At 35.6% G+C, this 13,058-nt stretch overlaps 2 protein-coding genes across 4 annotated transcripts in view; both read right to left on the bottom strand.

The window, feature by feature from the left end:
* Nucleotides 1-13,058, bottom strand: part of LOC103039012 (collagen alpha-1(XXV) chain) — a 318,678-nt gene that overhangs the window by 39,494 nt on the left and 266,126 nt on the right. The window contains exons 15-17 of the mRNA XM_022678290.2: nucleotides 10,069-10,101; nucleotides 9,250-9,285; nucleotides 5,279-5,323 (exon numbers count right to left, since the gene is read on the bottom strand). Of these exons, the coding sequence (XP_022534011.2) occupies nucleotides 5,279-5,323; nucleotides 9,250-9,285; nucleotides 10,069-10,101 (114 nt within the window). The remainder of the gene's footprint in view (nucleotides 1-5,278; nucleotides 5,324-9,249; nucleotides 9,286-10,068; nucleotides 10,102-13,058) is intronic.
* Nucleotides 1-13,058, bottom strand: part of rpl34 (ribosomal protein L34) — a 220,970-nt gene that overhangs the window by 188,803 nt on the left and 19,109 nt on the right. The gene's annotated exons all lie outside the window — the stretch shown is intronic.

Raw genomic sequence — 13,058 nt, 5'->3', positions numbered from 1 at the left:
AAAAAATGGATCATAGAAACCTATGCCACTTGTTCTTGAAAATGTTTTATGCGGTGGTTTGAACAACTACTGCCTGAAAGGTCCAAATTATTATTTGGAATAATAATCAATTTAAAAGATTTCATTCATGATTTGTACTTTTTTTTTTACATCAAATAAATAAAAGTAACTATGTAACTTTTACTCAAAATACATTTTAAATTGAGTACTTTTTTACTTTTACTCGAGTAGATTTTTAGATGGGTACTTTTACTTTTACTTGAGTAGAATTTTAGCAAAGTAAAAGGTACTTTTACTTAGTTACAATTTTTCGGTACTTTTTCCACCTCTGGCTACGCTATGCTACACTATGCTGTATTCAGTTTGAGCTGTTGTAAAGTTGCACACCAACCAATGAGAGCAGAGTCTATATAATTATTCATGAGCCCAGCATAAAAGGAAATTCCGAATGTTTAATTCTAAAACCCAAATCACAGGGCTGAACATTTAAAAATTAATCAAAGTTGCATGCTTTCAATGTAAAATAACTGAACACATGCATTCTGTATCACCTCTTTTTGCTAGGTTGCTGTTGTTCTCTATGTAGATTTTCTAACAGATTGTCTTATATAAAATCTCCTCATAAATACCTCAGTAAAAAATGGAATGCATTTAATAACCCCTTTGAGTGGAAATGAAATAAGGGTGGTCTCTGATTTATAAACTGTACTGTTAGGAATTGTGATTACACTACAATGCTTAGCAACAGTAAGCAGGCTCGTAGATCAGGGACGACCAGGGTATTGGTCAACCACAGAATACTTTCCATCATGAAAGCTGTTGAACAGATCAAGAACACCACCTAAACTGTAGACACGCATATATCAAACACTACCACAAAAAAATATTACACACTCATAACCTCAAAGAGTTTACAGCAAGACACTCACCACGGCTAAGCATGAAGAAATCACTGATAAGGCCAGGTTACAATTTCCTCTAAATACCGTAAAGGCAGTAGATTACTGAAGCACTCTTGTGGATAAAAAGTAAATTAATTTGTACTTGTAGTATCATACACGATAATACTGAAAAATAAAAATCCATTGTAAAAATAATTATCCATATCATAGTAATGCAATATTCTGAAAATTTTGAATATTCTACTTGTTACTGTTAGTAACTTTTAATTGTTTGCAGTTTACACCATGTATACACTAAATATGCTGCAATGTGGTTCTGTGGTACATGTTTGTGGTTACATTACATTATTTTTGTAACATTTTTCATTTTGTTACACTATTATTGTTTTATACAAAATCAGGGACTTGGTAAGCTACTGTTTAAGAAAAAGACAAAGGTTTATAGTTTTTTTTGTTTCTGTTAAATGCAAAAAAACTGTTATATTATACTTAATAAGCATTTCTATTTATTTAGTTGCAGTAATATACTCTTGAAATGTATTTCAAATAATGAAATTGTCATGTCTGGTGCTGAAAGCATGTCTGGGTCTCCCACATCCAGCTCTATCTGCGATTCCCACAGTAACAACTACAATACCCAGAACGCACCACTCCATGACACAACACACACTCCCGATCACATGACACATCACATGACGCCACCAGGAAGCCCCGAGTACTGATTATCCTCAGTATATAAGGACCATGCTCACGCTCACACCTCGCCGAGTATCTGTTTGGTAATACCTACAATACAAAGCGTTTCTCTTGCCCTTGCCTTTATCCGTGTATGATCTTGTTTTTGTTTTCTATTTTGTTTTCTGTATTACTGGTACTGACCCTGTTTCCGTTGACTACCCCTGTCTGCTCTATAACTTTTAATAAAGTTATTTTATTGTATCTGCACCAGTCTCATTCCTGTCTGGCCCTGACAGAAATGTTTTGACATATCGCCAAGAATATCGTTATTGTGAAAACACACAGAAATATCTGGCTATTATGGCAAACAGAGGGCTGGACAATAATCCTATGTCAGTATATCAACATAGGAAATGTGATATGATTTTTAAACACCTTTATATTTCAATATCGAATACAGGGTGTATTACATGTATTCATTATTAGATGTTTGTACACATACATCCACTATGGGTGTCTTTGTCAGTTTTTCTGTAGCTTTTGTAATGTTTCTATCAATATCAGAATTATATTATATTAAATAAAATTTCAAAATAGCTTGTCTATCTTAATAAAATGTATACATCCAGCTCAGTCATCCAGCTCAAGCCATGATATATGTTTTCTATAATACGAGTAAACTAGCTGGAATATATTTTATTACTGTGAAAATGATGTACATACATTTGAATCACACTTTTTAAGGTAGATAGATAGATAGATAGGTTCTGTTCAGGTTCTAGAAAAAAAAAAAATCCACTGATAAAGATCCTTCACATTATGGGGCGTGCTTCTTTACTCTTACATTTCTTCTAAGAACCAACAATTGTATTATTACTTATTTTCCACAATAGTTTGTCTATATCCAAAAAACATTTAATCCAGCTTATGTAATACGAGTAAACTAGCTGCAATATATTTTATTACTGTGAAAATGATGTACATACATATTCGAATCACACTATTTCAAAGCTTTTTTTAAGGGTAAAGGAAGCAGGAAAAGTATCTAGCATCAGTTTAGGATCATTTGTCTAATTATAAAAGGCCACAGATTTCATGAAATCAGTCATTACAAAAAAAAACAAATTACAAACACTATCAAAAATACCACCATATGATTAAGTATATAAATATATAAATTTCTGTACTTGATTGACCTGAAATACTTGTAAACACCTTATCAAGAATCAACTCTTGACGTTTTGTTTCCTTTTGTCGATTAAATAGAACTTGGGTCATGTGAATGTTACTTATACCTTTAAAAGTTTTTTAAAAGACATTGCTTAAAGAATTTGTACGCACTTTTATATTTAAGAGTGTTGCCAGGGGACTTTAAAATCAATCCACAAAAAGCTTTTTTACTCGTCACTTACACAAAGAAACTAGACCATTATAAATAAAGCTTCTATTCAGGTTCCAGTAAAAAGCTCCCATTAATAAAGATCCTTTACATTATTTGGGTGCTTCTTTACTCTTTTTTCATTTGATACTCTTATTTCATTTAATAAAAAAATATTTTTCAAAGAACCAACACATATATTGTTAATGAGGAACCACTTTTAATTCTCTGTTGTTAATCTTCATGTTTTGAACCTCAAATGCCTTTAAATAATTGAGACTAGAGAAACAATATTAAAGTTTTTGTTTATAACGGTTAATTTTTAAGCATAAGTCTCTGAGCTCTGTTGGAAGTAGTCAGCACTTTGTTCACATGTGGTGTTTGGCATTAAATAAAAAAAAATTGACCCAGAATCTTCAGCTCCTCTGAGAACATGTGAGCATCACATCAGCGAAATAGCATTAGCGTCCAAAAGCAGCCAGCCCCAGAGTAAAAGGGTTATATAAAATGCAAGGGTTTTTACAAGACCAACAGGTTACAAGCATACAAAAAAAGTGCTGCAGCCAAACAAATCAAAATAGCAACAAGCTTTCTCTCATGCCTGTTTCAGCATTCCTTGCATTCACACATTATGGAGTTCAGGCGAAGTCATCTACAGCGGTATTAAAGAGCGTTGGGGTGTTGTGAGAAATGGATAAAGTCTTGTTTATTGCACATAAAAGCATATAACAAAACCTCCCAGTGCAGCAATGAGCCAAATGCCCATTAAAGCCTAAGACTTTGTGTAGAAGCCCACTCTTATACATACGTTATTGTCATCAGTAACATCACTTTTTATAGGGCCCAAACTAGAACCCTGTGGGACCCTGGAGCACAAGATCTGTTAAACCCAGCAGTTACCAAATAATTCACAATTGAGCTTCTGCATTAGGAACGATATATATAGCTGAATTATATAAATATATAAATAAAGTTTTGAAGGGGTTAAGACAATATCCAGTGGATTGTGGGCCGGCAAATGGAAGACACAGCTGTTTGTAACCTGCATGTATAGATAGGTAAATACAATAAACAGTAGGAAATTCAAGCTATACAACTTTATTATTAATCTAATGAAATGGGATCAATGCACAGGCACATTCCCACAACAATACAAAACAGGAATGGATACTGGGTAGATGGGTAATGGGAACTAATGTGTCCATGCCCTGCCAACAAATGTGTTTATATGGCAACTGTATTGTAATGTTTAGCATGTGCAAACTTTAAAAAATGCTGGTAAAATTGAGATAAATATGATATCTAGTCAAGTGGCACCTCCTGCTTAGATGACAGCTTTGCAAATATTTTTATTTTCTCAGTCAGTTTTATGAGGTAGGGTCATCTGGAATGGCTTTCAGTTAAGAGCTGTCCTGAACCTGACAAGAGTAAATAACTTGAATTTCTTGCCTCTTAATTTGTTTGAGAGCTTCAGTTGTAAAGTTGTGAAGAGGTAGAGTTGTTATACAGTGAATAGTCCTATTTGAGTAATCTTTAAATCCATATTATGGCAAGAACTTCTCAACTAAGTAAAAAAAAACAAATCAATCCAAAATATGTCAAGAACTTTGAAAGTATTCTCAAGTCCAGTTGGAAAGACAATCAAAAATGGTATGATGAAACCGGCTCTCATCAGGACCGCCCCAGGATAGGAAGAGTTTCCAGTCTCAGAAATAGCAAGTTAACAGCAGCCAAGATAAGAGCCCATTTAAAAGTTTTTTTTTTTTACATGATTTCTAATGTGATCCTTCATAGATTAGATGATTTCAGTAAAAAAAAATTGTATGGACTGACTGGTAGTCTATACAGAATAAACACTAAATAACAAAAACCAATGCACAATTATCATATTTTCATAAAAAATTAACATATCAAAAATGTTAACCTTACAGGAAAAGGAAAACAACCTCTTTTGCTTCCTTCCAAAAAGTTGATGTAAAAATATTAATTAAAATTATTTTTGGATCATTCCTGTGGGTCTGTTTATCCTGAAACTTTGAAACAAGTTAAAGAACATCTACAAGCTTCAAATACTGTCAAAAAGTGGAAAAAGACAAAACAGGAGGTATTTTTGCAGGTTTTTGCCTGACAGCTACATTATGATCTGTGACATTCTTTCAACTTTCCAACAGTTGCTACAAAACAACACACTTGTGGGCGGAGCACGGACAGGCAAAATGGCACACGGCTAAATCAAATAATTAAGCAATAGTGAATTAATCACTTGAGACTTTACTTTGTCCGATTGACAGGTTTTTGGGGTGAAAACAGCAAAATTTACCTTTATTCCGGGAAGTCCAGGCAGCCCTGGAAGTCCTGGCTCTCCCTACACAGGAAAAGTGCAACAAATTACAGCCAAACCAAGCCAAGCCTCCACTCCTGGCCTCGAGCCTGGAAAACCAGCTCAACCACTAAAGGTTTCCTCACTGTCCACTACATCACTAGATCAGTCCTCAGATTCTGACCGACGTGACAATCAGCAGCATTCTGTTGTGAAAGCTAAGTAGCACTGGGCATCTAATGATTTCGGGTTCGCTTGGCTGCTTTCCTTGGAAAGATGTGCTCATATTATGAAGCTGCCAATCTTCTGGCCATTGTGTGAAACAGCATGTTCAGAGAAAAGCATGTTTAGCATGCATGTCAAGTTATCATAAAGGAAGGCTTAATAAATAGAGGTTACAGCAAGTTTCTCAACTCGTTCTTCTGTCTAAATGTACTATTCCAGTTCTCATTAGAACGCAGATATATGATTATTACACTGGAGGATCAGTAAATTATGAGAAAGTGAGGAAGTTGAAAAGCAGGATTTTCGAAAGCACTGACGTCTCACGTCAAAGAAAAACGTTTTATTGTTAGTTAGGCATTCATGCTCTATTAAAATTAATACACATATGGAATGTGAGTAGGAACATTTCTCAAAATGACCATGTTAAACAGATCTCTGACCACAGTTTCAGGGTTGCACATTTCCACAGCAACTCCTTAAAGGACTGAAACTATGATGAACTATTCTCCACAGAAACGAGGCTGCTCTCTCAAGCCTCACTGAGCTTTGAGCTTCACCCGTATGAATGATTCAGTGAAGATTAACAGTCATTTAATGGGCAATTGGAACAAGTTATAAATTGCAGTGTGAAACAGAATAAAATAAATCGACAGCACGGCTTCCTGCTGGATGGGGTAAAGTGTTTCCACTGTGGTGGTACAGCCTCCACTTTCTGCTCGGCTTCTCCGCAGTATGATGTGGACAGCATCCTAACAGTACCTTTCAGCACTATTTTAATGTCAGTATAAAGCTCTGTCTAAGGAAATAAAGGGCCCACATGTATGGGTGCAGGCTCTGCACAAAATGTGACTTGGTGTGGTCACAATATGCCTGAGTTTAAAGGAGAACTCTGGTGTAAAATGGATTTTTGTTGTAGTAAAACATGATAAAAAGTACTTACCTTTGATGAATAGCACACATCCGTTCTCCCACAGCGTTCTGAGATCCACAAATTTGAAAAGTTTGTCCAAATGCTCTTTAGACTGGGTGACACAGGGTATAATTTGCCTCGATAAATTGCTTTTTCCACTGTTATCCAGCTCAAAGTGGCTCCACACCTCCTTGCTAGAATCCGGAGAGCCCTGATATTTAAAACGAGGCATTAAGAACTTAAAAAGTGCACATGAACCTTATTAAAAACACTGTTTACATCCCATAATGCGAGCTTCAGCTCCGAGGGCCGATATCACTGAACGAAAAACTGAACTAAAAATGCCTTGTTTAAATGTCAGGGCTCTCCGGATTCTAGCAAGGAGGTTTGGAGCTACTTTGAGTCTGGATAACAGTGGAAAAGCGATTTATCGGGGCAAATTATTCCCCATGTCACCCAGTCTAAAGGATATTTGCACAAACTGTTAAAGTTTCTGGACCTCTGAACGCTGCGGGAGAACAGAGTTGTGCTATTCATTAAAGGTAAGTACTTTTTATCATGTTTTACTACACCAAAAATCCATTTTACACCAGAGTTCTCCTTTAATGTTTGATTGAGTAACACTGCAGCTAATCATGCAAACTGCACACAGGACAGAACTATTAGCTATATTATACACAACTGGTGAGACACAGAAAACAAGCTCAGAAGAAAAAAGAGATAATGAAAGGTAAGGAACAGAGTAACAGATCAACAGTTAACAGTTTAACACATTAGGCCCCATTTAATCCTTTGTGTTAGTATGCGTTAGTAAGTAAAATTCTTGTCATCCTTATTAAATGTTCATCCCAAGGCCTGTGCTCATACAGTGGTGTAAAAAAGTGTTTGCCCCTTCATGATTTATTATTTTTTATTTATTATTTGTCACTCTTCAATGTTTTAGATCATCAAACTTATTTTAAAATTAGTCAAAGACAACACAAGCAAACACAAAATGCATTTTTCAATGAAGGTCTTTTGCTATTAAGGGAGAAAAAATCCAAACCTACATGTCCCTGTGTGAGAAAGTAATTGCCCTAAACCTAAACCTAATAACGGGTTATTCCACCATTAGCAGCAACAATGGCAATCAAGTGTTTGCAGGAACTTCACAGCGCTGTGGTGGAAAATTGGTCCACTCTTTTTCTACAGAATTGTTATTATTCAGACACATTTTAGGGTTTTCGAGCATGAACTACCACAGCATCCCAATATAATTTAGGTCAGGTTCACTTTGACTAGGCCCAGGGGCGCAACTACATACTTTTTGGGGTGTATGCAAACGTAGTATCTGAGCCCACGGATACTTTTTAAAATCGTCAGCGTCCTGTCATTACTCTCCCACCGTGCTAAGCAAGTGGATTGGCTGTTTCTCCAGAGAGGAAATTAATTTGGGGCTTTGATTTGGCGCCCCCTCAAGTGCAGCGCCCTTATGCGTTGCATAGGCTGCATACCCCCTTTTTGCGCCACTGACTAGGCACCTCCAAAATCTTCACTTTGTTTTTCTTCAGCCATTCAGACGAGGACTTGCTGGTGTGTTTTGGGTCATTGTCCTGCTGCAGAAATTCAGTGTTACTTTCACGCCAGATGTACTGGGACACACCTTCCAAAGAGTTCAACATTTGTATTGTAAGTCCACAGAGTGCTTTCCTAAAAATCTTGAGGATCATTAAAATTAAAGTTGAGACGAGCTTTAATGATCTTTTTGATCAGCAGTGGTTTTCGTCTTGGAACTAGGAAAGCAGTCTCTTTCTGATGGTGGAGGCATGAACACTGACCTTAACTGAGGCAAGTGAGGCCTGCAGTTCTTTGGATGTTGTTGTTGTATTTTGTGACCTCTTGGATGAGTCGTCGCTGTGCTCTTGGGGTAGTTTTGGTTGGTCGGACACCGTAATGTAGGTTTGGATTTTTGTTCTCCCTTAATAATAAAAACCTTAATTTAAAAACTGCATTTTGTGTTTACTTGTGTTGTTGTCTTTGACTAACATTTACATTTCTTTGATGATCTGAAACATTAAAGAGTGACAAACAGGCAAAACACAAAAAAAATCCTGAAGGGGGCAAACTTTTTTTCACACCACTTTACCTAGAACAAACAATGAGCCTCTGAGAAAAAACTGATGAATGAACGTCTTATTGTGATTCTTTTTAAACATTTATCTTCTCATTCTGAAGGAGTTTTTCTTTGCCACTGTTACCATTGGCTTGCATAAAAGAAGCTCAGTCCCAGGAGGTGCTCTGTGACAATGTCTACTGTGAAAACCGCAAAGAGTCTCATTTTAAAACCCCAAAAAACTGCAGCCATGATTTACTGTAACTGTCGTGAATAGAGTAAAATATGTAATCAGTAGGGATGCACCAAATTACATACTTCTTCCAATGCATATGCATGAAGGGGAGAACTGCATTTTGAGCTTTTTCATGCACATGGTTTCTTGGCTTCCTGATTCGTGCCTAAAACTGCAGGAAACAACTCTGGGCCGCTGGGCTCCGGGTGTTTTAGAACTCCGTCCAACTCTACAACAGCAAGTTAAAGCCAACTGCATTTAAGCAGGTGAACAAAGTGAAAACAACAATACGAATTTTCAGCTTCAACTCTTTTCTGTTTTCTGTGTTTGAATAAACCCAGTGAGTAGCACAGCATTTTGTAGCATATATACAGGCTATAATTTAAGAAATGTGGTTAAATTGAAGCGTAGTGTAAATGTATCAAATTCACTAAACGTTTAGGCAATATTATGATGATAATATGACAGTATTAACTTGAGTAAATATGTAGTTAAGACTGCAGTTTTACCTTTTGTCCACTTCGGCCTGGCTCGCCTGGTTCACCCTGAAAAATTAAAATCAGAATTGTTGTAGGTTAATACAATAATAAATATTATATATATATATAATTATATATACAGCTCTGGAAAAAAAGAATAAGAGACCACTTCAGTTTCTGAATCAGCTTCTCTGATTTCGCTATTTATATGTATATATTTGAGTAAAATGAACATTTTACATTTTTTTATAAACTTCAGACAACATTTCTCCCAAACTCCAAATAAAAATATTGTCATTTAGAGCTTTTCTTTTGCAGAAAATGAGAAATGTCTTTTGCAGAAAATTTGAGGTCTGCAGAGCTTTCAGACCTCAAATAATGCAAAGTTCATATTCATAAAGTTTTAAATGTTCAGAAATCAATATTTGGTGGAATAACCCTGGTTGTTAATTACAGTTTTCATGCATTTTGGCATGTTCTCCTCCACCAGTCTTACACACTGCTTTTGGATAACTTTATGCCACTCACTCCTGGTGCAAAAATTCAAGCTCAAGTTCAGTTTGGTTTGATGGATGATCATCCATCTTCCTCATCCTTGATTATATTCCAGAGGATTTAAATTTGGTAAAATCAAAGAAAATATTTTTTAGCATTTTTAAGTGGCCTCTTTTTTTTCAAATATGTATATATATATATATGCAAATATAGAAAACAATTCTAAATAAATGCATACATTATATCATAATCATAATAATAATAATAATAATAATAATAATAATAATAATAATAATAATAATAATAATAATAAACTCTATTGAAAAACAGTTCAGAGCTAAAGACAAATATTACCTTAATTCCAGCAGCAGATGACCCTGAATCACCCTGTGTGATAAAAATGAAAAATAATGTTTAAAATTCACAATTGCAGAATAAAACTATCTATCTATATATAATATCTATGGAAATCTTAGTGATGATACTTTTCCTGGATCTTCACAACTTAAACCTAAAATCTCTTCTGCTTTTAAAAGGCTTTATGTATTATTAAATATAAGAGAGGAAATATCCACCTCAAGATCTCTGTATTAAATCCCAGGAGAGTATTTCTAAGAATAAAGACAGAGCAATATGCCCTACTGAACTGCAATAAATCCAATTTTGGCTGGAAGAGAATTTAACGTGAAAAGAACTGCAAGGCGGGAAGATTTATCACCTAAACACATCTGGATCTGTGGCCATTCAAACTGAAAAAGTGTTTGTACATATTGTCTAAAAATGTAAGTATCTGGTGTGCGTAAGCCCCGCAACACTTCAGAGCATCTGCGTCCTGTTAAAAACACACATTTCAGGACCCCGCAGATCACTGAGGACCAGAACAATGTTTATTTTGATTGCCGAGCTCAATCAGCAGGAGCGAGCTGGCACGGCCGAGGCACAGGTGCAGAAGGACGTCCGTCAGCATCAGTCTGTCCTGCTCACAGTAGCTGTTCAGCTCAGATCAGATACTGTTTGAGAAAGCATTACAAACATCAAAGCATGATCGCGCATTATTCACGATCTGAGAGGCTTACGCTAAACCCCAGTGAGATCACATGATTTAAAATCTTTTAGGCTCACAAAAGAAATACAAATATTATTGCATGTTGTCTAATGGTGGTAGAATTACGCTATTACATGGAGATAAGTGAGGGTATGTCTCAAGAATGTGCAGGTGGTTGGCAAGACCAAAGTGAGAACAACTGAAAAAATAAATTATAATATACAATTTGGAAATCCTCTTAGCATCACTTTTCCTGTTCTTTTCTTTTTTTTACAGTTAAAAATGTTGGCTGCCTTTTTGCCTGAGCATTTCCTAACACATTAAATATAAATGGCTTAATATTACTTGGACAAAACATTTGGTGAAAAAAAAAAATAATAATAAAAAAAAAACGTGAAAGTGCGAAAAAGTGTGAAAAACGACAAACTAAGTCGGACAAACTAAGTTATAAATATCAAATACTCTTTTTTCATCTTTTTTTTTTTTTGCTTTCCTGAAATATATTTTAAGTCAAAATCATTCTGTACTGTAAGGTGCTCTCCTAATAATAATAATAATTTAATTAGTCAGAATCTGAGAAAAAGTGTATCTTTATCTACCGTATTTTTCAGACTATAAGGCGCACTTAAAATCCTTTAATTTTCAGAAAAATCTAAATCTGGTGCGTCTTATGTATGAATTTTAGGTTGTAAGGAGCAGTAAAGCCTCTCTGCTGAGGTACAGTGTTATAAGGCTGAGTTTTCAGGGAAGTTTCTCCAGCACTAAGGCTGGGTGCAGCAGCATTAGCATTATCCACTAACCACAGCGCTAGCTCTTTCGCCGTTCAAAGGCGGGTTTATTGGACTATAGTCTGTGTGTTTGCCGTAGTAAAACAAGCTACTTGGGAGAACCCGCTAGTTGATAGTGCTTTGGGCTACTAGAACACTCAGGGTTCCTCAATCTGGTGCTTTTGGGTGGCATTTACGTCCTGCTAGCACTGATGCTAATGCTGCTGTACCCAGCCTTAGTGCTAGAGAATTTACACTGGAAACTCACACTTAGACTAAATATTGGGAATCTAAGTTTACTGTAAATAAATGGAAGCACTTTACTCACCTAAATAAATCTGTGTAGATCATTTGATTTTGAAAGAAAATTAGTTATTTTTTATTATTGTTATTTTATTATTATTTATATTATATATTTTTTTACTTCCCTCAACTTCCTTATTAGAAGGGAAACATGGCAACACCTTTGCTCACTGTGATATAGGCATCCTTACTAGTGTCATTTAAGGTGCCTTATGTGTGAAAATAAACCAGAAAATAGATGTTTATTAAAAGTGCACCTTATAATATGATGAAAAATATGGTAGTAACTTCAGAAATAATCCTTGTATATCTGTCAGCAGTCAGATCATCAATAAACACCAATGACCCACTTCCACTGACAGCCATAGATGTACTTGCCATAACACTGCCGCCACCATGTTTGACAGATTACGTGGTATGCTTTGTATCAAGAATCTTTCCATACTCAATTGTTTTAAACAAATCTTTTAGTTTGTTTTCAGTGACAAGAGCATTAGTGAGGTCAGAATGTTCAGGATGATCACCAGATGACCTCATCCCCAACTCATCCCCTAGCTCATTCTAAAAGTTTCACTTTTTTTATAGAACTGCTCACAGTAAATGAGTAAATGAAACTGTGACCTGCCTGGGTTTGTTTCTGATTGGTAGCACCACCCAGTGAAATCTCATTAACTAGCTGAAAAGTCAGTTAGCCTGTTTGACATTTGCTGTGGTCTGATGCAATAAGATTTTGGGTTGCTTTGTTTCTCGCTATATTGTTGAACTGATCAGTATTTGGAGTCTTTCTGACACAGTTCTTTTTCGATTTTAGAAACACAGTGTTATATTTCTCTTGCTGCTCATGTAATATTGGCATACGCCAGGAAAAGAAACAAGTGAAATGAGAAACACTACTTTAATGGGATACTGCTTTCCCACAAGCACTTTTGTGAGAAGAGAACAGACAAAACACTGTCTATTGCTCCTCTATGTTAAACTGTAGAGATAATATTAAGACATTAGTTTTAGTGAATTGGACCCGGGTGGTTTGTCTCTTTTCTCTTTTATACTGTCTCTCCCCGTGAAGGTAGAGTAATCGTTCCTCAGCTTCTAGAACTCCCCATAGCTATTAAAAATGCAAGATGACTTCTCAGTGTGTAAATACTGTATCTCTTCTCTTTTTTGCACTTTAATGAGGACATTAAAAAATAAAGATATAGTTCAAAAATGTTTTAAAACTCAATAACAGA

This window comes from Astyanax mexicanus, chromosome 8 (genome assembly GCF_023375975.1).
Source record: "Astyanax mexicanus isolate ESR-SI-001 chromosome 8, AstMex3_surface, whole genome shotgun sequence".
NCBI lineage: Eukaryota > Metazoa > Chordata > Actinopteri > Characiformes > Acestrorhamphidae > Astyanax > Astyanax mexicanus.
Note: the sequence above shows the minus strand (reverse complement) of the source record. Positions and strands in the feature narration are given on the sequence as shown.